General features: G+C 21.3%; 9 protein-coding genes across 9 annotated transcripts; all 9 read left to right on the top strand. All coding sequences in view use genetic code 6, as the record gives it.

Moving 5' to 3' along the window:
• Positions 1–2,299: 2,299 nt before the first annotated feature.
• TTHERM_00227640 (hypothetical protein) lies at positions 2,300–3,110 on the top strand (the record flags this gene model as incomplete). Its single annotated transcript, XM_001014295.2, has 4 exons — positions 2,300–2,447; positions 2,511–2,776; positions 2,831–2,964; positions 3,050–3,110. The coding sequence occupies 4 exons, from the start codon at positions 2,300–2,302 to the stop codon at positions 3,108–3,110; spliced, it is 609 nt and encodes a 202-aa protein (XP_001014295.2).
• Positions 3,111–4,755: 1,645 nt separating this feature from the next.
• Positions 4,756–5,541, top strand: TTHERM_00227630 (scramblase family protein; the record flags this gene model as incomplete). Its single annotated transcript, XM_001014294.1, has 1 exon — positions 4,756–5,541. The coding sequence occupies one exon, from the start codon at positions 4,756–4,758 to the stop codon at positions 5,539–5,541; it is 786 nt and encodes a 261-aa protein (XP_001014294.1).
• Positions 5,542–6,886: 1,345 nt separating this feature from the next.
• On the top strand, positions 6,887–7,234 carry TTHERM_00227620 (scramblase family protein, putative; the record flags this gene model as incomplete). Its single annotated transcript, XM_001014293.1, has 1 exon — positions 6,887–7,234. One exon carries the CDS (start codon positions 6,887–6,889, stop codon positions 7,232–7,234), a length of 348 nt encoding a protein of 115 aa, XP_001014293.1.
• A 15-nt stretch (positions 7,235–7,249) lies between these two features.
• TTHERM_000227619 (hypothetical protein) lies at positions 7,250–7,654 on the top strand (the record flags this gene model as incomplete). The annotated part of the gene is made up of 1 exon (XM_012797294.1): positions 7,250–7,654. One exon carries the CDS (start codon positions 7,250–7,252, stop codon positions 7,652–7,654), a length of 405 nt encoding a protein of 134 aa, XP_012652748.1.
• A 998-nt stretch (positions 7,655–8,652) lies between these two features.
• On the top strand, positions 8,653–9,078 carry TTHERM_00227610 (hypothetical protein; the record flags this gene model as incomplete). Its single annotated transcript, XM_001014292.2, has 1 exon — positions 8,653–9,078. The coding sequence occupies one exon, from the start codon at positions 8,653–8,655 to the stop codon at positions 9,076–9,078; it is 426 nt and encodes a 141-aa protein (XP_001014292.2).
• Positions 9,079–10,402: 1,324 nt separating this feature from the next.
• TTHERM_00227600 (scramblase family protein) lies at positions 10,403–11,188 on the top strand (the record flags this gene model as incomplete). Its single annotated transcript, XM_001014291.1, has 1 exon — positions 10,403–11,188. The coding sequence occupies one exon, from the start codon at positions 10,403–10,405 to the stop codon at positions 11,186–11,188; it is 786 nt and encodes a 261-aa protein (XP_001014291.1).
• A 977-nt stretch (positions 11,189–12,165) lies between these two features.
• On the top strand, positions 12,166–12,933 carry TTHERM_00227590 (scramblase family protein; the record flags this gene model as incomplete). Its single annotated transcript, XM_001014290.3, has 1 exon — positions 12,166–12,933. One exon carries the CDS (start codon positions 12,166–12,168, stop codon positions 12,931–12,933), a length of 768 nt encoding a protein of 255 aa, XP_001014290.1.
• Positions 12,934–14,255: 1,322 nt separating this feature from the next.
• TTHERM_00227580 (STOP protein) lies at positions 14,256–16,731 on the top strand (the record flags this gene model as incomplete). Its single annotated transcript, XM_001014289.3, has 2 exons — positions 14,256–15,084; positions 15,992–16,731. The coding sequence occupies exons 1-2, from the start codon at positions 14,406–14,408 to the stop codon at positions 16,729–16,731; spliced, it is 1,419 nt and encodes a 472-aa protein (XP_001014289.2). The 5' UTR covers positions 14,256–14,405.
• A 1,101-nt stretch (positions 16,732–17,832) lies between these two features.
• Positions 17,833–23,603, top strand: TTHERM_00227570 (WD domain, G-beta repeat protein; the record flags this gene model as incomplete). Its single annotated transcript, XM_001014288.2, has 5 exons — positions 17,833–21,359; positions 21,420–21,514; positions 21,665–21,807; positions 21,885–22,029; positions 22,102–23,603. 5 exons carry the CDS (start codon positions 17,833–17,835, stop codon positions 23,601–23,603), a joined length of 5,412 nt encoding a protein of 1,803 aa, XP_001014288.2.
• Positions 23,604–24,404: the final 801 nt, after the last annotated feature.

Here is a 24,404-nt window from a genome sequence, read left to right as displayed (position 1 = left end):
AGAAAAGTACCTCTTTTATTAACTAAATGGTTTAATTAGAATGGCAGGTATTTCCATAATTTTATATACAATTTATAAATAATTTCTCTTCTTTTTTTAATTTTTAAATTATTTGACATTTAAAGAGAAAGAAATATATCAAAATTATACTAATTTATTGACTAGTCATTTTGTAGTATTTATTAAATCAAGGAATTTTATTATTATAATTTATTTTTATTCCTTTTTGTTAAGATAAAAATTCAAAATCTATTGTATTTTGAGATTAATTAACTTTATCATCAGTGATTATTACTATGAGCTCTTTTTAAGATTTCCTTTTTCGTGGATTATTATTCATATAAAACTATATATTGTGTTTCTATTTTTTTATTTTTATTTTCAACAATTTAATCGTATTTTTTAAAAAAATTATGATCCATTTTTTATTATTTTTATTTATTAAGTAATTCTAGAATAATTTCAATACATGATCTATTATATTATTAATTATTCATTTACTTTTTTTCTATTCTTAAATTGTTAATTGTTGGAATTTCAAAAAATTAGTCAGATTTAAGAATTTATAAATATTTATTAATTTTCAATTTGATAGTTTTTTTATATTTTAAAAAATATTGTTAAAAAACATCAGCAGTAATTTCAATTTATTTTAAAAGACTCTACCAATTAAGAAGAAACAATAAAGATTTTTTATCTTTTTGTCAATTTTATCAAAAAGATCAAATAATTAAGTTCAAAAAAAATTAGAAATAATAAAAATTTATAAATGATAAATAAATAATTAAATTATTAATTTTAAACTGTGAAATATTGCTTCAAGTAAACATTTATTTAATAATTAAAAATTAATATGAGATAAGTTTCTTATTAAAATATAAATGAAAATACTTATTTAGAAATTTCAAATTTATTAGGCGATTCTTCTTCTGCTTAAAAATTGAATTTAAAAATTAAAATAATAAATAATGAAGGTGTTATAAAATTAGCATAAGAAATATAAAAATCAAAATGTATAAAATAATTAAAGGTTGAATTTTAAGTGACTCTCATTTATCAAGAGAGTTTATAGAAAATGTATATTAAAATCAATTCATAGAGTATTTATCAATAAACTTTTCAGATTAAGTATTTCCAAAAGATGACTATTAATGGCTGAGAATGATATTCAAAATGAAAAAGTTGGAAATTTTCAAATTTATAGGCCAACCCTCATAAGAAATAAATTTAGCGAAATGTTTAAGTGAAATTTAGGAAACAAATGTTAAATAATTAAAAATATTTTTAAGATCAAAAACTTAAAATGTTATTTAGTTTGGTAAATTACTGATTTAATAAAAATTGATAAATAATATTACTATTACGACATATGATTTAGATGAGTATTATGTAGTTGAACTTTTAAAATTATTAAAGGATTCTTATATTTATAATTTTGAGCTTAACTGTATAGGTTATTGTTGCTATAATTGTGCTATAGATTATACAAGAGTTTAGTAAATTGCATATAAGATGAAAAGATTAGTCAACACAAATGAAATATATGACTACTACTAATACTGATTTTTGAATGCAAATTAAGAGATTTACGTTTTGAAAAGTTTTATCTACAATTTATGAGAGAACTTAACATCCGGGATATTTTGTCACAGATATATATATGGAAAATCGTACTAATTTCACAATAAAAAAATTAAATATTTTTTATCTCAATTATCCATATAATCATACTCATCTAATCAGACTTTCTAAATTAAAAATAATTTTTTTAAAATCATATTATATATACCATATATCCCATTATTTTTAATCGGAACTTAGCAACTTAGCAACTTAGCTACTTAGCTACTTAGACTAAAAAATTTTATTAAAATCAAAAATTTTTTTGTTTTTTTCATTTTTGATCAAATACAATTTTTATTTTTAGATGTGAGAAATATTTATTTATTTATTTGATTATTATAAAATAATTACTTCACATCTTTTTTATTTTAAAATATTCTTTTTTTAATGAAAATTAAGATTATATTTTGTAAATTTTAATATGCATGCATCTTGATTGAAAAAATGGTTAGCTGTTAATTTATTTTTGATTAAATCTGGCTTAAGATTTGACTATTTTTAAATTATTTTAAATAATAGATAACTCAGAATCAATAGCTAGCTTTAATTAAAATTATAGATTTAATCTGTATAACAAAAAAGTTATTCTCTCCAAATAATTATCAAAATTAAATTTTTGATAGTATTAAAAAGCAAATTAGTTAATAGGTTAGGATTAGAAAATAAATAGATAAAAATGTTCCCATTTATAAAAAGGATGTGCGTCGAAACTTTATAGGAATGTTTAATGATGAAAAAATCCCATAATAATGTAGCAACGCCTCATGCAAAATAGAGTATTTAGATTTAAGATGATGAAAAAAGAAAAATGGCAAGTAAAGATAGTATAATTCAGATTTTAATTTGTAATTATTTTTTTTAACTTCAATAAAAATAAATAAAAATAGATAATGTAGACTAAGACGATAATTTAGAAAACGACTAAGATGATGATTAATTCTCGACTGATTGGACTACAGCTCCCTCTACAAATAATATGGTTATAGCATATGAATCGTTAAATATATAGGAAGTAACTCCATAAAATAAAGAATAGACAAAATAATCTAGCCAAAAAGTAGAAAATATGGAAAAGCAAGATAACTAAAACAAAAAAAAGGTGACTAAGATGATAGGAAAATTAGATGAAGAATAGATAAAGACAAAGCAATAAGTATATCTATCTTAAATAATATGAATGATTTTATTTCAATTTTTATTAATGTAGGATCTATTAGAATAAGAGCCTGATTATTTTGAAGAACTGAATAAAGAATAGGAGTTAGTATTTTAAGAGCCAGTCGTTAACAAGTAAAAGTAGTTGGAAACTTCATCTAATCAAAAGTCAAGATTTTAGGATGAGTATTTATTTAGTTAGTTATTTTTTCATTTAGTTTTAATTATTAAAAGTTTAACTTTTTGAATAATTTTTGCATTTTATATAAAGCGGAGCCTTAGATGATTTTAATGCAAATGGATGGGTTGATGATATTGAAATAGAATTATGAAAAAGACCATAAAAAACAAAAAAAATTTAGTTTTAATAATATTGATGCATTTATTTCAAATATAAAAAAATTTATAATAAAATTAATTTATCTCAATTAATAAATATAATATTCTTCAATTTAAGCATATAAATATTTTTAACTAAATTAATTAATTAAATTGTTTATTGTTTGTTTGCTTGTTAAAGTGTATATATATTGTACATAAATATTTATTTTCTTAAATTAGTAATCTTTAAAGTGTTTTAGTATTATCAAAAGTTATTCTTTCTTTCATTTCAAAAATAAATACCAAATGTAAATAACAGCTTTATATTATTTTTACTTTAAATTTTCAATATATTTTATACATTATTTCAATATTTTCAAAAAAACATTTTAAAAAAAATTTCAATAAAATAAAATTAAAATTAAAATTATTTATTTTAAATTAAAAAGTAAACAAATAGATATATTAATATAAAATAACATAATATTTAAAAAGTAATTAATTAATTTATTTATTTTTTAATTAATTTTAGCATGTAGCATTTCAGCTACAGAAATAATTTGCTGCAAATAGCAATATAAGGAAGCATGAGATAATAGGAAATATATATTTTTCAATATATTTAAACTATAAATTATTAATAGTATAATAATTAATATAATATTTAAAAGCTAATTTAAAAAATTATTTTATGAGTAATACTTAATGAAACTATTACAAGAGTAAATAGATAAGTTTGTTATTGTTTATTTAAAAGTAATTAAATAAAGGATTAAAATTAAAAAACTATTTTAGACAAACAAATGAGATAATTAATTTGTTTAATAATTAAATCAATTCATCATTTTATCTAAAAAACATTTAAATTATTCTGCAAAAATAAAACTTATATTTTTTTTATTTATTTGTTGTTACACACATAATATCAAAAAAGATAAGAAACCTTATTTAAATTTGCTGCTAATTTTTTAATTAATAATTTTTATAATAGCTCTAAATAAATATAAATTAGTTCTAATTCTTTTTTTATATTTGCTTTAAAAAACGATTGAAAATTTGAAATTAACTTAAAAAAAGTACTTACTATATTTTTTAATAAAAAATTATCTCAAAATATATTGGAATGCTTCTTAAAATTGTATTTAATTTTAAGCTTATTATTTAGCTAGAAAATATATTTTTAATTTTAGTATCAAATTTTATTCATTTTCTCAAATAACTTTTGAATTTATTAATTATTTTTTTGTTTATTTTTTAAATGGAATTTTGGAGGTAAAAGTAAATTAATTTACTAACTTAATGCTTATTTTATTTTTAAAAATTTTTAACAAGTTAATTAATACTTTCATTAAAAAGTTTTAAAAATTTGATAGGATTAATAATAACTTTATTTTAAAATTAGATGATATGATTAAATAATGTTAATCTACTCTAAATAAAGCTAGTGTTTTTTTAATATATATGTTAATAATTTCACTTCCCTTTCAATAATGTATATTATTTAAATATGCTTTTTTTAAAGGATAAATTTCAATTTATATAAATTTTATATATGTAAGAGATATTTGATGTTTTACTAATTGATGTAAACATAATTAAGATATTTTAATTTAAAAGATAAAGGTTGATTTAAATAAAGAAAAAAGAGTTTAAATAATGATTGATATAAGACACCTTTCTGAATTAGAATCTAATAATTCTATACAAAAAATTGCAGAATTAGATAGAATCTACTTAAAAAAATCATATATATATGAAGGATGTAAAAACGGATATAGTATATATGGAATTCACAGGCTACTAAATAACGAAGAATATGATCCAATAGCTATTTTTTATATTGCTGAATATAGCAATAAATGTTGTAGAAGATATTGTTTTGGAGACTGTAGGTAATTTAAATTATTAGTTAGCGATACTTCAGTCAAAGAAAAGAATGAAATCTTTGAAAAAAATGTTTTTATTGAGTTCAATAGGCCATATAGATGCACATTTTGCTGCTTTAAAAGGCCTGAAATGTCTGTTAATGTAAAAATAAATGATATTAATATCTACATTGGGAAGATTGTTATGCCTTTTAAGTTTTTTTATAGCCCAATGACGATTGAAGCATATGATGCTAATAATAAATTGAAATACTCTATTAAAGATAGTTGCTGTAAGTGTATAATTATGTGTGGAGGTTGTAGCTGCAAAAAAACATGCTAAGAGGACTACTTTAAGTTGTATGACAAAAACTAGAAAGAACTTATTCCTATAAAAGTAAAAGCATATGATTGTAATGATTCTTGCCAGTATTCAATTTATGATAAAATAGCTGAATTCCCATAAGGAGCTTCAACACAAGATAAGATCTTACTAATTGCTGCTATCATTATGCATGATTTAACATTTCTTGAAAATGCACCTGAAAAAAGAAAAGCTCAAAATCATATGAATTGAATTTTGACCAATTTAATTATTATTACTTTAATTCTTCTATTAAACTATTAAAATCTCAATTATATTAAATATTTGCTTTTGTTTTTTTTTATTTATAGTACCAAGTAAGTACTATTAAATATTAAATAGAATGCATTTATTCATACAATTTTTAATTTGAAATTTATTTATTATTTTTAGATATTCAATTAATTTAATACTTTAAATAAAGAACCATTTTTAAATTTTCAAAAAAAAAAATGATTGAGATTTCATTCTTCTCATTAATTATAAGCTAATAACTAAGATTATACTAAATTAAAATTATAGTAAAATTTAAGGTAATCTTTCTCATTTATTTTTTATTGAGGTATTTTTGTTTTTTAATATTTAATTAATTGATTGTTTGTAAGTTTTGTAAGTTTGAAATACATGACATTCAAATCTTTTTTAATCTCCTTTATTTATGATAAATTTTCAAGACTTTAGTAAAAATTTTATGAGTAGGTTGTATTCGAGAATTTATTAGCTTTTATTAATAGTTGTTCAATTAATACTAATCAAAAAGATACAAAATTTAGGTATGGTAGAGGGATTTGAGTTAAATTATTGAGGAGCTTCAGTATTTTATATTTAAGATATAAAAATATTTGCTATCTTTTTTATTTAAAATATGCTGCAATTTATGATAATAAAGTAATCCTTACCCCTACCCTTACTCACTCCATCAAAAACTCCAAAAAATTGATTACCGTATTATAATATGGTTATATGGCCGAATGATAAAAATGGTTATACGGTTGATCCCTAGTGATTACTATTTAAAATTAGAAAATAATAAATAATTTTATTTGCTTAAACTAAAGATTAAACTATTTTAACTTAAAATTTGCTGGATTAAAAAATAAATTATTTTATGACAATAATTTTATTTAAAAGGAAATAAGTAATAAATATATTATCATAAAAATTTATATTAAATTAAGTTAATTTAATTGAAATTTTTTATGACTAAATTATTTTCAATAATTTTAATTTCACTCACCAAATAAATATCATAAAATATAATTATAGGCTTATTATATTTTTTTTGTTTAGATCATAATTGATCGGTATATTTTTAAACTGATTACATCTCTTTTCATTTTAATAAAATCTAGAAGAATAAAAACTAATATTGTAATTTATCAGTAAAAATTAATTTGATTACTTCATATCCAATTCTTAAAATAAAAAAAAACAACAAATAAAATTTACCAGAAAATATGTTTTGAATATTTAAAAGTATGAAAATTTCATTTACTAATAAAGATGAATATTTATTTAATAGAAAATCATATTTTTAAAAGATTACCAAAGAATAAATATGATTAGTGACATTAAAGGCGTCGATGATTTTTTAGCTCATAAATCAATAGCTAAACTCTCTGGATTAAACAAAATATTTATCAAGAAATCAGTTGTATAAGTTTCTAGTTGTGATAAATATAACGTATTCGGAATTCATGAAATTGAATCTGACACAGAATATAACACACAAGCAATTTTTTATATCGTTGAATACAGTGACTTCTGTAATAGATAATTTTGCTCAGGAGATTGCAGATAATTTAAGTTGCTGGCTAGCGATTAATAAATCTAAGAAAAAAATGAATTTTTTAAAGAGAATGTATTTCTTGAATTTGATAGACCTTAAAAATGCACATTTTGTTGATTTAAAAGATCTGAAATGTATATTAATCTTAAAACTTCTACTTCTACTTTCTATATAGGAAAAGTTTTTATGCCTTTCAAATTTTTTAACAGTAGCTACTAATTAAATGCTTTTGACATGAATGAAAACTTGAAATACATTATGAAAGAAAGTTGTTGTAGTTTTAATATATGTTGTGGGGGATGTGATTGCAAAAAAACATGTAAAGAGCAATATTTTAAAATATATGATTAAAATTATTAAGGATTAACGGCTGTAAAGGCTATAAATTACAACTGCCAAAAATCTTGTTTAAGAGCAAATTAAGACAAAATACATGAATTTCCTAAAAGTGCTTCAACATAAGATAAGATTTTACTCATAGCTACAATAATTATGTATGATATGACATTTTTTGAAATGGATTGTAGAAGGAGATGAAACTATGAAATCAAAAAATTGATATATTATTCCCAAAAAATATTTATTTTAAATTTAAATAAAATTTGTATGAATATTTATTTAATTTATGTTTTAAATAATTTTCTGCTTAATAAAATAGATTTTATTAAAAAAACAAAAAATAATAAAGTATTTATTATACTTAAAATATAATTTAATTATCATATAAATAATAAGTTAAAAACTATGTTTTAGTCATATTAAACAACTATAATATTGTATTCCCTTGATTACCTACTTAATCTATTAACCAAAGGTAGCTAAATTTTAAAATTTTCTGTTTGTGATTTTAGTGAAAAATTTTTTTTATTATTATTATTTACTTTATTTTAAAATTAGGTGATATGAATAAATAATGATTATCTGCTCAAAATTTAAACTAGTGTTTTTTAGTAAATATATTAATAATTTAACTTAACATTCAAAATTATATTTAATAATAATTAAAAATGCTTTTTTATAACCTTTTAAAGTTTTCATAGTAGGATTATAAGGATAAATAGGATTTTATATATGTATATGCCATTTGTTATTTTACTAATTGATGTAAGCATAATTAAGATATCAAAAATTTAAAAGATATAGATTGATTTAAATAAATTAAAAAAGTAGAAAATAATGGGTGATATAAAACACCTTTCTGAATTAGAATCTAATCATTCTATACAAAAAATTGCATAATTAGAGAGAGTCTACATAAAAAAATCATATATATATGTTGCATGTAATGATGCATATAGTATTTATGGAATTCACAGGCTACTAAATAATGAAGAATATGATCCAAAAGCTATTTTTTATATTGCTGAATATAGTGATAAATGTGGTAGAAAATGCTGTTAAGGAGGATGTAGGTAATTCAAGCTATTAGTTAGTGATACTTCAGAAAAGTAAAAGAATGAAACTTTTGAAAAAATGTTTTTATTGAATTTGATAGGCCATAAAGATGCACATTTTGTTGCTTTAAAAGGCCTGAAATGTTTGTCAATGTAAAAATAAATGATATTAATATCTACATAGGGAAAATTGTAATGCCTTTTAAGTTTTTTTATAACCCAATGACGATTGAGGCATATGATGTTAATAATAAATTGACATATTCTATTAAAGATAATTGCTGTAAATGCATTATTATATGTGGAGGTTGTAGTTGCAAAAAATCATGCAAAGAAGAATACTTTAAGTTATATGATAAAAACTAAAAGGAACTTATTCCTATTAAATAAAAAGCATATGATTGTGAAAAGTCTTGCACACATTCAATTTATGACAAAATAGCTGAATTCCCATAAGGAGCTTCAACACAAGATAAGATCTTACTAATTGCTACAATCATTATGCATGATTTAACATTTCTTGAAATTCCACCTGAGAAAAGAAGAGTTAGATCAAATATGAATTGAATTATGGTAAATCTAATTAATCGTACTTTTGTTCTGTATTTTTTATGGAATTTGCAATTTAAATGGTATTAATATTATTTTAATATAATTTAAAAATAAATAAATAATTATTTATTATAACTTAAATAAAGGTCCTCTTTTTCTTGATATTGACAACTAAAGAGAAATGAATTTAGATAATAAAAAATTTAAAAATAAAAATAAGGCGAAATCGAGGTAAAAAATTAGTTTTTAAATAGAAGTTTAAATTAAATATCATAAAAATATGTAATAAATTAAAATATATATATTTAGATGTTTAGTGATAAAATAGTATATTTTAATATTTTTATTAGAGGAACAGTATATACTATATTCCTTCATTATTGATTTCGTACGAATAAAGAGGGATGGTTCAAATTTATTTTATCTTTCTATTGGGAAATAATAAAAAATATGGTAAAATAAATCTTAGTAAAATTAAATATTTCAATATATATAAATATTTATTATTTATTTTACAAATTATAATTACTTAGTTAGTTTTTTTTTGAATAAATAAAATCAGTAAAACAATATTATGCAAACATATTAGATAATTAATTTTTTTAATAATGAAATCAATTCATATTCTGCAAAAAGAGAGCTTTTATTTGTGTTTATTTATTTGTAGTTAGTTATACCTATGATCAAAAAATATTAAAAAAAACCTTATTTAAATTTTCTACTTTGTTTTTCTATAATAATTTAGATAACAGCTCATAAAAGAATATAAATTAGCTCGAATTATTTTTTTATATTTGTTTGAATTGAAATTTTGAAATTAACTTAAAAAAAGTTGTGTCTTTTTTTATTTATAAAGATATTCATTCTAAATATATTTGAATGTATCCTAAAACTATGTATGCTTTTAAGATTGTAATCTAACTAAAAAATGTATATTTAATTTTAGTATCAAATTTTATTCATTTTCTCAATTTACTTCTGAATTTATTAGTTGATTTTTTACTTATCTTTTAAGTAGAAAAGATATTTTATACTTTCATAAAAAAGCTTTAAAAAGTTGATCAGATTATTTTTTAGTTTATTTAAAAATTAGGTGATATGACTAAATAATGTATATCTGCTCGAAATTTAAGCTAGTACTTTGTAACATATGTATTAATCATTGTAGATAGATTATAATGATAAATTAATTGGATTTTATATATGTAAATGATATTTGATATCTTACTAATTGATGTAAGCATAATTAAGATATCTTACTAATTTATGTAAACATAATTAAGATATCATAAATTTAAAAGATAAAGATTGATTAAATAAAGAAAAAAGAGTGAAAATAATGAGTGATATAAAACACCTCTCTGAATTAGAATCTAATCATTCTATACAAAAAATTGCAGAATTAGATAGAATCTACATAAAAAAATCATATATATATGTTGCATGTAATGATGCGTATACTATTTATGGAATTCACAAGCTACTAAATAACGAAGAATATGATCCAATAGCTATTTTTTATATAGCTGAATATAGCACTAAATGCAGTAGAAGATGCGGTTATGGAGACTGTAGGTAATTTAAATTGTTAGTTAGCGATACTTCAGAAAAATAAAAGAACGAAACTTTTTAAAAAAATGTTTTTATTGAGTTTGATAGGCCATAAAGATGCACATTTTGTTACTTTAAAAGGCCTGAAATGTCTGTTAATGTAAAAATAAATGATATTAATATCTACGTAGGGAAGATTGTAATGCCTTTTAAGTATTTTTATTGTCCTATGGCGATTGAGGCATATGATGTCAATAATAAATTGAAATACTCTATAAAAGATACTTTTTGTAGGTGCATTATTTTTTGTGGAGGTTGTAAGTGCAAAAAAACATGCAAAGAAGATTACTTTAAGTTATATGATAAAAACTAAAAAGAACTTATACCTATTAAATCAAAAGCATATGATTGTGAAAAGTCTTGCTTGCATTCAATTTATGACAAAATAACTGAATTCCCATAAGGAGCTTAAACATAAGATAAGATCTTATTAATTGCTACTATCATTATGCATGATTTAACATATCTTGAAATGCCATTTGAAAAAAGAAGAGTGGGATACAATATGAATTGAATTAATTATAAATAATCTAATTAATAGTAATTTTGTTCTTCTAGTAAACTATTTAAGGCTTTATAAAATATGTTTTATTTATAAATTTAATTAATATTAAATATTTAATTATTTTTTCAATATTATAAATTAATATCTTATTTAAGATATTTCATTTTTTTATAATATTTTATTAAATTTGATAATTAAATATATAGTACTCTAGGGTACTGCCTTTTACAAGGCTTACTGTCCATACAACAACATATATTAAAATATCTGTCATTTAAATTCTGATTTAAAAAAGAAAAAAAATATGTAGACTGCCATTTAGTCATTTATATATTAATATTTTAAAATCAGGAACAGCTATATTAATTTTATTTTTAATTTTTGTTAATTATTATAAAAAAGTTTTATCTATTTACTAAAAATTTATTTAAATAGTTATAAAAGTGCATATTTGGTGCACTCAACCTATTAAATTATATACCTAAATAATATTTTCTTGCTAAAAAAACTAATTAGATTTGAGAATGATTAGAGATTTTATAATATTCATTACTGGTCTAAAATAGAAAAATAAATAAAAAAAAATTATTTTATTATAATTGCTGTACAAATAAGTAATATATCATAAAATTATAAATATAAATTAGTTAATTTAATTGAAAAATTTTAATGACTGACTTATTTATTTTCAAATTAAAGGATTATTATATTTTTTTTATTTAGATCATAATTAATCGGTAAATTTAATGATTACATCCCTTTTCATTTTAATTAAATCTAGAAAAATAAAAATTAATATTGTAATTTATCAGTCAAAATCAATTTGATTACTTCATATCCAATTCTTAAAATAAAAAAAACAACAAATAAAATTTACCAGAAAATATGTTTTGAATATTTAAAAGTATGAAAATTTCATTTACTAATAAAGATGAATATTTATTTAATATAAACTCATATTTTTAAAAGATTACCAAAGAATAAATATGATTAGTGACATTAAAGGCTTCAATGATTTTTTAGCTCATAAATCAATAGCTAAACTCTCTGGATTAAACAAAATATTTATCAAGAAATAAGTTGTATAAGTTTCTAGTTGTGATAAATATAACATATATGGAATTCATGAAATTGAATCTGACACAGAATGTAACACACAGGCAATTTTTTATATCGTTGAATACAGTGACTTCTGTAATAGATAATTTTGCTCAGGAGATTGCAGATAATTTAAGTTGCTGGTTAGTGATTCATAAATCTAAGAAAGAAATGAATAATTTAAAGAGAATGTATTTCTTGAATTCGATAGACCTTAAAAATGCACATTTTGTTGCTTTAAAAGACCTGAAATGTACATTAATCTTAAAAATTCTACTTCTACTTTCTATATAGGAAAAGTTTTGATGCCTTTCAAATTATTTAACAGTAGTTACTAATTAAATGCTTTTGATATGAATGATAACTTGAAATACATTATGAAAGAAAACTGTTGTAGTTTTAACATATGTTGTGGGGGATGTGATTGCAAAAAAACATGTAAAGAGCAATATTTTAAAATATATGATTAAAATTATTAAGAATTAACTGCTGTAAAGGCTATAAATTACAACTGTCAAAAATCTTGTTTAAAAGCAATAAACGACAAAATACATGAATTTCCTAAAAGTGCTTCAACATAAGATAAGATTTTACTCATAGCAACAATAATTATGTATGATATGACATTTTTTGAAATGGATTGTAGAAGGAGATGAAACTATGAAATTGAAAAAATTGATATATTTATTATTCCCTAAAAATATTTATTTTAACTTTAATGTAAAATTTGTATGAATATTTACTTAATTTATGTTTTAAACAATTTTCTGCTTAATCAAAAAAATTCTGCAACATCTATGTAAGAGTTTAGATTTTATTTAAATAAAAAAACAAAAAATAATAAACTATTTTTTATACTTAAAATAATATTTAATTTTCATATAAATAATAAGTTAAAAACTTTGTTTTGGTCATACTAAACAACTTTTAGTATTGTACTCCATTGATTACCTATATTAATCTATAAACCAAAGGTAGCTAAACTTTTAGAATTTTCTCTAAGATTTCACCAAAGCCGTAATCTAAAAAAAAAAAATTTTATCAAAAAAATGCCTTAATTAAAGAGGATTTACAATATTTAATTAAATCCAATTAAAATCTATATGATCTTATTTATAGTTTAATATTTCATTATTCTCATTCGGTCAATATGAATAATAACTGATGAGAAATCTCATTAAATTTAAAATGTGCTTTCTAACAATTTTTTTTTTAAATAACAATTTTTATTTTAAAATTTTCTTTAAAATACATTTATAAAGAAAAATCTTAGATATTTAATTGTTTTATCATTTATTTGAGTAAAAATAAAATTAATAATTTATAATAATCCAAAAAGTCAATTTTAATTTATTTCATATATTTTGATTTTTAATTTAAATATGCTGTTATTTAAAATCTAACAACAGGATCTAAATTTATTTTATTTAAATTAAAGGCTCCTTAAAAGCTTATATTTTATAAACTGAATATTTACTGAAAAAAGTTAAAAATAAATAATTATAAACATTTTTATTTTAAATTTATAAATCATATTACTTAAAAAATTTTAAATTAATAATAAAATATCAAATAAAATTATTGTATTTGTACTTTAATTATCAATCATCTTTTCTAGTCAATTAATTAATTAATAAATAAATAGTTAGATCGGTAATAATAATATTTAAAAAGTGATAATTAAATTAGAAGTTTGTAATGAAATAAAAACATGTTTTGAATTATTGCAAAATGTATTTTGAATAGATTAATTTGGATGTACTTGAATTTCAAACATCTAATTTGATGGATTAATATATTTATAATTTGGATTAATTGATTGATAGATAGATAGATAATAAAGACAGAATTTATAGATTAATAAATGTATTATTGATTGATTGCAAACTGTATAGAGAATAAAAGAAAACTTGGAAATGAAAGAAAATATATGAAGATGTATTTATATTGATATTTAATTATGTTTATATATTAACAGGGAAGAGTTGCAAAAGAAAATAGTAAATAAAATATAAAAAAAGAAACTACTGATCTTCTTCTTTTTAATTAGAAAAGAAACTTAGCAGCAAAGAAACAAAAATAAATTAATCAATAAATAAATAAAAAAGAAACAGTATTTAGTTTAAAGATGAGCTAAAGCATTTTGAGAAACAAAGGTTATACATAGTCTCAAACAAATTTGAACTACTCTCGCAGATCTTCATAGGACAACTTCCGCCAATAAAGATACCAAAACGAAATTCATTTGCATCCATAGACCACAAAAAATGGTAATGCAGCTAAAGGAATTAGTGATGCTTTATCTTAGCACTCATATTAGCAATAGATTTTGGCAGATAGATCAAAAAACCCTTTGAATCTTACTAAGAAAATGGTTAGAGTTATTAATGGTAAGATTGTTCCTGTTCCTGAAAATAATTTCTCGAATGAACATCTACCAAATTACAGACACAATTAAAACAATCCCAGAGCTTAATCTCATGCTCAATTACCTAACCTGTCTTAATCTCAACAAAATTTTTGTTCAAAGCCTTGCTCTACCAAGTGTATTCCTGGACATCATCATCATGCAGGCAGTCATGCTCATGCACACAATCATGAAGATGTTTAAGGTTTGTTAAATAATGTAGAATCCATCATTTCCAATAAGAATGTATAATCTAATGATAAGTGTCCTGCTGAAAGCGAATATACCGGCAGCAAGTACCATGATCAAGATGGAAAGAGCTGCCAAGTTAAAAGCTAAATGGAATCCGAAGTAGAAAGCTACATCAACATGAATGAGATCTACTACAAGCATTTAAGAGGTAATTAAAATGGCATTTCTTTTAGTTTAAACGAAGTTTTGGAAGTAATAAATCAAGAAAAAAAACATCTAAAAAAGAGAACAAATAACCTTCTAAAATCTCACAAATCCAACTAAAAAATTTGATTTTGCTTTTGCAATATGTTTCATTAATCACTTCCAGTATATTTTGGAGTAAATTTTGAAGCTTTACATGCATAATTTACTTTCTAAAACTTTATTTTTCATACATTTTAGTTACAAAAAACCATTTCTGGATGACCTTATTAAATTATTTGAAAGGCTTCAATAAAAATCCTATCAAAATATTTTAGAAATATATTCTAAAATACAATTTGATTTATGGTTTATTTCATCTCTAAAGGTTTTATTGATAACTTATTTTGCATCTGCTAAAGATGATCAATAGATAGAAAGAAGGATAATATAGTTAGTTATTTTTACAATTTATTAATATGTTGTTAGAAAATTATTAATTTGAGAGAAGATAATAAAGTTTTATTAATTTGCATGAAAATATTATTGATTCATTAACTAATTTAATCAATCATTAATAAATAATCTCTTCCCGCATTTTCAAACGAAAGTTACAATTTGCTTTAGAAATATCTTTTTTATTAAATTCAAAGTAAACAGAAAAAAAAATATTAGTTATATTTTCAATTCTCACTGGAAAAATTTATATCCTTAAAATCTGAATTTTTATTAGGCAATAAATAAATAAATTAAAAGCCATTTAAACGAGATAAGGAAGATATCTAAATTTTTATTTTACTTTATGAAAGATCAAACATATGAATAATAAAAACTCATTTTAAAAAAAAGATAGCCATTACTTTTATACATAATAAATAAATATATGAAAATAATAAAAAAATACTAAATAAATATTTTAAATAATTAAATAGGTTTATGTGTTTGCTATAGATGTACTTGCGGTAAACATAGATGCGCTTATGCCAAAAACTCTCATTTAAAACAGCCTTTTAATGTGACACCAGCTTAATCTATTTATAAGATAAATTATGTTCCTAAGAAAGGATTAAAAGATATTGACTTCGATTATGGAATGTATGAAAACATGAAGGGTAACATTAATACAATCGATCTAAAGTCAGTCAATCACACTGATTTCACCAAGCCTGATTAGAAATATTATCTGGCTCATTAGTAGTTCAAACCAGAGCATAAGTACGACTACAAGCCTCTTTAGTGTGGAAGATCTCACTATAAGAGAGATTTCCTTGAATGGGGTTGCGTTCCTTACTAGCCTATTAAGGGTTACTCTTAGAGAACTACTATTGATGAAATGCCCTTCCATGGCTAAACTACTTACAAAAAAGATTACTACAAGATGAATGCTCCTAAGGCTGAACCCACTTTAAATAATTACACTACCACAATGGTTAAATCACCAATTCCATTCTTAGGCATTACCACTTCCTAAGAATTCTTCAAGCCCTACAAGCCTGGTGATAGAGCTGTCAGATACAAAGCTTCTGATGAATTAATTACTGGTGCTCCCTCTTTCAAGGGCTAATTTGAATCATTAAGTTAAAAAGATTTCAAGGACTACACTAACATATGTCCTGTAGAAATCGAACTCAGATAATCACCAAAAAAGGAAAATTAAGTTGAAGCTAATTGAAAAATGTTTTTAAAAACAAAAAATAGCTCCTCAAGAAATAAAATATCAAAAGGCTATTTATTTATTTATTATTCCTTTTAAGATATTTATTATATATTAATTATGATGGGAAGATTATTCATCCTGTTTATCTACTTATCTTGTAAGAAAGTAAGTAAGTAGTTATTTGTAGAAGCATAAGGAGTAGGTAGTATGAAGTATATAGAGAGAGTAAGCAACTATATTAATTTAAAGGATTATATATATTAAAATTTAAGTAAAAAATAAAATAAATTTATTTCGCTATTTACAAATATTAAAAATATCTTTGGTATTCTATTAATTCAGATATCTTTTTTAACAACTTTATATTGTATTTTTTTAAATTAAAATCATTTTTTCTTTAATATTTAATTAAATAGCTTGTTTATATCTTTCTTTTTTAGCAATTTCATTATCATTGTTTTTAAAAAATTATCACATTATAATTATTTTAAAAATTAATTTCGCTAATATATAAGTAAGTAATATCTCTATATTTATTTTATATAAATATTTTGAATTTCGAATAGTAATATTTCATGTGTCTATTTTAAATTTTATAAAGAGTCTTTTTAATTTCATCACATAGAAACTATCAATTATAATTTATTAAAAACAAACAGGAGCAGTATTAATTAAGTTAATTTTTTATAATTATTTTTAAAGTAAACAATTTACTTTTTTTATACCAACAAAACCTGAAATTAAATAATTTATTTATTGATTTATAATGAATGTTCCTTCTTAAATATCTCTAGTTTATTTTTTTTATTTTTTGATTAATTATAAATAATTTTCGTACCTATTTTAAATTTAATAAAGCTTCTTTTTAAATTGAAATTAGACGCTTTACAAATAAGTTAAAAAGTATCTAGCAATATTTCTAAGCTAAGCTTAATTAATTAATAATGCTAATATTTGTTCTCAGTCACTTAAGAAATTATGTTAAATTTATCTAAATTTTTTATAGAATAAACAAAATTAAAGAAAGATTTAAAAAGAAACAAATAAATTAAATAAGAAAACATTTAATAAAATATAAATTCAAAATTAAATTAGGAAAAATTATAATACATATATATGCTTGAAACTAACAAAGCATAATATCCGCATTTATTATTGTAGGATTGCTTAGAAGAAGTTAAAGGATTTTTATGTACTGGGGGATTTACTCATAAAATAAATATTTTATAAGTTTGCAAAAACATATTCTAGTAGTCTGTTAGAAAAGATAAATAGAACTAGAATAAATTAGATGAATTGGATTTGTAAGAAGCTCGAAATAGTTTACTTTAAATTTAAACTTATCTTGATAAAAATGAGAAATACTATCCGCTAAAAGATATAATTTTCTTGATTTCTTTGCTTAAAGAGCATTAAATGTTTGGTTATTTAAAGGATTCAAGTACAGATGATACTGTTTCTTTTTAAAAACATAATAGTTTTCAATTTTTATAAGAATAAATGAGTGATTAAGCAAATTCTTAAAGTATCTAGCATTCTGATTTAATCCAAATAATTTAGCTTTCTTAATTAAATGTTGATAGTTATTATTCATAAGCAAATGAAAAAGCTTTAAAAGATCTAAATTTAATTAATCTATATTTAAATGAGCTTATTCTGAAGATTGAATAAAATAATTTGAATACAATTTATTTATTTTTATTAATAGAAATTGGTTATTTCTTAAATGAAATAGAATAAAATAAATAAAGTGGAGAAGAAGAAGAATTTTGTAATATTTTTACTCAAACAAAAATCATAAAAGTAATTGAACTCTTAATAAATCAATCAAATAATATTGATTAGAATACTTCTAATCTTGATGCTATTAGTATTCAAAAATTCTTAACATTTCAATTTTTACTAAAAGTGAACACAATTTTAACTAAAAAGTATTTTAATGATTAAAAGCTTAATGATTAGATATCTGCATATCTTTTACACTATTTTTTACAGGAGAAAGATGATTCAGTAAAAATCATATTTTTCCAAGATTTTCTTTTCATTTATAAAATTGAAAATTTAACTATTGAGAATAAGTTTGCAGAATTATATAGAGAATTTTAATAAAATTTAGGAAAAATATTCCAAACAAATGAAACTTCAAAGGATTAAAATAGTAGCTAAGTGAGCGGATATGTTGATATTCTAAGGTAAAACCAAATTTAAGAAGCCATAAAAAATGAACTCCTTAAATATTGGGAAACAACAATGATAAAAACACTATTATAACAAAAAGAGTTTAGGGATGAAACAATTTTAGAAATTGAGGAGTTTTATATTGACTAAAAAATTAATTATTTGGAAGGAAATAATCTTTTGGAAATGAAAGATGATTAAATAAATAATTAACAGATAGCAACTGCAATTGATGAAATTATTCAATATTTCATTTTACCAAATACTGTGCAAACTAATGAAAAGACTAATTGCAAAATTTTAAGTATTTTAGCAGATAGTGGTACTGGAAAGTCTATTTTACTTAAAAAATTAGAGACAATAATTATTGAAGAGAAAATGATTCAGGACAAAAAAAATAATCAATTACATCATGTAATTCCTTTGCTAATTAAATGTAAAAGTCTTGAATTGAGCAATCCATATATCGAAAGTTATTTGCTGGTCTAAAATTATAGCTAATAGCTTATTAAAGCTATAAAAGAATCTAATAGATTAAAAGTAATTCTTCTTGACGGATACGATGAGTTTTCAGGAAACAATTTTAATGTTTATAGTACTCTAAACTTAAAATAATGGTAAAACACTATTATTATTGTTACTTCTAGAAAAGAGGAATTTAAAGAAGGTGATGCATGTTAATATTTTAGTATTGAAGAAAGAGGAGAAAGAGATGAATCACTTTTTGCAATTTTTAATTTAGAAGAATTCTAAATACAATAAATAAGAGAGTATTGTAAAAATTATTTTTCTTTATATAGAAAAAATTGTGAGAAAGAATAATAAGAAAAGTTAGTTTAAAGTGACTTGTTTATGATGAATAAATTGTTAGAAAACAATTAAATATTATAATAACTATTTTTACCATTAAATTTATATATAATAACCAGGCACATAGTTTCAATTTAATCTGAAACAGAATTAAATGAGTTCTTTTAAAGTTAAATCACAAATTAAATACAAATTTAAGAGATTTTTTTCAGAGCATAATTTAGCAGAGAAGCTGATAAATATGTTTCTTAGGAAATTTCAGAAACTGCTCTTAACTCATCTTCTGATCATTAAAAATTAAAAGGGATGATAACCTTAGCTTACTTTTAATATTTTGAGCAAATGGCTTTGCAAATGTTTTTGAAAAAAGGGTTTTCTGTAAATTATCTTTAAGTTAAAAGAAATGAAATACCATTTTTTTAAAAAGAAGACCTAAAAGGGCTTCTCTCAATAGATTAGCAGTTTTTATTGGAAGAAAACATAAGAAAATACATAAATTCTAAAATAATTACTAAAATTATAGATAAAGGATTTGCAGAAAAGGATCTACTTCAAATAATCTAAATATGGAACAAAATTAATTTTAGTTTGATCAATACCCAGCTGATTGAGTTCAAGCACAAGTCGTTATTTGAGTATTTTACAGCAAGGGCGATGAAGTCAGACTTTGACATTTTAGGTGAAGATATTTTCAAAACAGACATTAAAGTATTACAAAGATTTAATATAAATAAAAAGATTATTATGAGCTTTAAAAAAAATTAATCAGAAAAATAAATTTTAATAAAATTATTTGAAATGCTAAATCCAGAAATAAAATCTTAACAATTCAAAAATAATTACAACGAAGAAGATATTTCTAAAACAAACAGATATATATAATTTTTAAGAAGATCTACTATAAATAGTTAACAAGAACTTAGTATTTTAGACATAGGAGCCTCGAATTTACTTTCTGCTCTCTTTATGTCAAACTTTGCCTTTTCTGAATTGAATTTTAAAAAATGCTCATTTTCCAAAGCATATATTCCAAAGTCGAAAAGTTTAACACTTAACTTCGATTAATGCAATTTAAGCGATGCTTACTTATTAGAATAAAATTTAACTAGTTTCGAGGCTTCAAACACTTAAAATTCTTCTTTTGGCTAATTGAGAATAGATTTCTAAACAAATATTATGTGTTCCATAAATTAGATTATTTCTTTTAAGAATAAATTTATAGCTTGTACGAATTCAGGTTATTTATAAATCATTTCAGCTAGTAGTTAAGGTTTATAGATAGACGTATAAAAAAAAATATCATGTAATTCTTTAGATACTTTAAACCTAGTAGATGGCAAAATAATTGCTTCTGGTTAACAAACACTGTTTGATATTAATTAAGAGAATTTTGAAATTAATTCAACATTAAAATTTAAAACAAAAATATTAAAGCTTGAAGTAAATAAACATCTACCAAATTTTTTGGTCTAACTTTTTAACGAAGATAATAAATGGCTCTTTGGAAATGTTTCAAATGGGTTTTAATAAATAAAAATTCTAGGAATAAACCCTATACTTACAAAGAATTATATAATTATTTACTCAGGAAATTAATTGCTTTTTCAAAAAAATTGTAATTAATTTGATTTAGTTACTTCAATTTAAGCAGATGAGTATATATTTGGTGGAACTAATATTAAGGGGGATTCTTTATTACTTATATCATAAAATAGTTTTTCTTTAAGGAAATTGGAAAATAATTTTGAAATAATATTCCAAAGTAAGAAGGAAGATGATCCAATCAAATTATTTAAATTTTCAAATGATAGTAAACTCCTTATTCTTATTACATAATATTCTTGCAAAATATGGAGCTTAGAAAATGATATATAAATCACAAATAGTTAAACATAAATTCTATTGATATAATAGAGCTTTCAGAAAATAATATGTTTTTTTTGTGCATATCTAAGTAAAGGTAAGGTTTTGGAAGATAACAAGATAAAAATATAAAATTATTTGATGTTTAATGATAATTTGAATTAGTTGAAGAATGGGTGTCACATAATTGTAATATTGATTTCTCGAGTGATGGAAAATATTTTACAAATTGTATAAATAGTAATAAATTTTAAATATGTAATATGAACAAGAAATATTAGGGTCTATTCAAAATATCTACTAATTAAATAATAAAGTAAATTAACTTCTCTCCTGACAATAGTGTTCTACTAGTTCTTTTAGATGATATTTCTTTCTCAGTTTATGATGCATAAAATAGTTTTAATTTGATAGAAACCTAAGATAAGTTTAAGGTTTTATCATTTGCATTCTCTTCTAGTGGTAAGTATTTAGCAATAACATCTTACTTACACACTTTACAAGTATTAGATATACATAATTCTTTTAAATAAGTAAGAGTAATAGATATACCTCATGAAGAAGAGGAATATGATGAGGATGAATAAGAGTAATACGATGAGGATGAAGATATTGAAATCTTATTAGGACAAACTGCAATTTTAGAATTTATGTTATTTTCTAAAAATGACTCATATTTTGCTGCTTATTGCTCTAATTATTCAATTAATATTTGGGATCTAAAAAATGATTTCTCACTTATTAGAACCTTAAGTCATTCATATCGTTCTTCCTTAACTATTTCACCTGATGAGATTAACATAGCCCTATTGGATTGTGATTGGACTCATGGAGGAGAACATTGTAAAATACTTAATTTATAAAAGGATTTAGAGCTATCACATATTCTAAAATTAGTCAAAGAATGTGAAGATGATGATGTAAAATATGTTTGCTATTCTCCAAATGGTAGATATTTAATCGTTGCCAAAGTGTTTAAGATATTTTTGTATTCGGTAGAAAAAAATTATGAAACTATATCTATAATGAATTTCAAAGTTGAAAATATGGTATTTTCGGCAGACAGCCAATACTTAGTTGCTAGAGAAAACTATTATTTTTATAAATTTTTGAATTTAGATATAATTTACGAAAGAGTTGATGAAATTAAAAAGATTAGCTACATTTTTAATGGGTTTTAGACTTGCTTTTCTCCATGTGGAAAATATTTAGTAAAATCAGGAAATATCAATGGCTGCGTGGTGTATGACATAAAAAATAACTTTGAATCTATGAAAATAATATAACTGCAAGCAAAAACTGAGCTTAGTACATTTTGTGTAGCTTACTCGCCTGATAGTAAATATCTAGCTACAGGTTATGCTGACGGTTTTAAAATTTGGGAAATTGAATAAGATTTTGATTTGATTCAACAGATAAATACAGGATATTCTACAGATAATTATGTTTCAGATATAAAATTTTCCTAAAATGGTAAATATATTGCAGTTACTGTGTTGTATAGTGGTCTATATATATTTGAAGGTAAATTTGGTTTTAATTAGCTGCATAAAATTTAAAAAGAAAAAAGCTATGAATATAAATCTATTATGTTTTCTTCTGATAATACATACTTAGCTTTGTAAGTATTTGCAAAGGTATATATCTACAATATAAAAAACAATTTTGAAATGATAGCTCAGTTTGATTCGAACAGCTCTTTTTTTTCACCAAATAGTAGTGAATTCTATACTCTATCAAACCATATAAATATTTTTAATATCAAATAATAATTTGAAAAAATAAAAGAAATTTAGGTAGAAAAAGAAATAAAAATTATATCTTGCTCCTAAGATGCAAAATATTTAATAACAATAGATAATGAATATTTAAATTTGCATCACATTCAAAATGGCTTTGAGTTAACTAAATCTATTTTTATAGGTAACGTTAATTACATAGACATCTCTAAAGATAATAAATATATAGCTATTATATCAAAAAACCACTTAAAAATTTTTACTTACTGTGATTTTAACAATTTATATGTTTTATGAAACTATGTTATTTTTTACTTATTTATTTTTAAAATGTTTAAAAATTTTTTTTATTTTTTTATAAAATTTAAAAAAAAAGATAAATATGATTATATATTCCAATATGTTGTGCCACAGATTTATTCATTACTTAAATTAAAATTAAATTTAAAATACTTATTTGAAAAGCTTTAGATGGAAAAAGAATGGTTGTAAGATAGATATAATTTTGTTAATTTAAGAAAAAAATTAATTTTTGTTTAATTTATTGAATTTTGGATGAAGATAAGCAAACAAATTATAATGTTATAAAAAATATATGGAATATATTTATTGTTTTATTTCATTTTCCTAATTAAAAGAATAAATTACTTAACATTTATACAGTAGCCTTTATTTTTCATTTATTTGTATTATTAAGAAATTCACTTGAAAATTAATAAACCACATAAAAATAGTGTGTGCATGTATGTATATATGATATGATATGAGGTTGAGTTAATTAATTAATAACTTATGAATAACAAACATATGAATGGTTAAGGAAATATATGATGGAGTTGTAAAAAGGTGATTCTTAGTTAGTTGAATGAATAAATACATATAATTTATGTGTATGTGTGAATATTAATCATTAATTGTCGATTTGATTTGTATATTCACAAAGCAAATAAATATCAATACTAAAATTAAAAAATTATTACTAATTAATTAACACAATAACTCAAAAAGTTTTTAGTTCACTAAAAAAGCAGTTCAACAAATCCAATTTTTAGCAACACTAAAACAATTTTAAAACTATTAAATAGGCACAACAAACAA

Source organism: Tetrahymena thermophila (assembly GCF_000189635.1).
Source record: "Tetrahymena thermophila SB210 genomic scaffold scf_8254665, whole genome shotgun sequence".
NCBI classification, from domain to species: Eukaryota; Ciliophora; class Oligohymenophorea; order Hymenostomatida; family Tetrahymenidae; genus Tetrahymena; species Tetrahymena thermophila.
The sequence above is the reverse complement of the archived record's forward strand: the minus strand, read 5'-3'. Positions and strand labels throughout refer to the sequence as shown.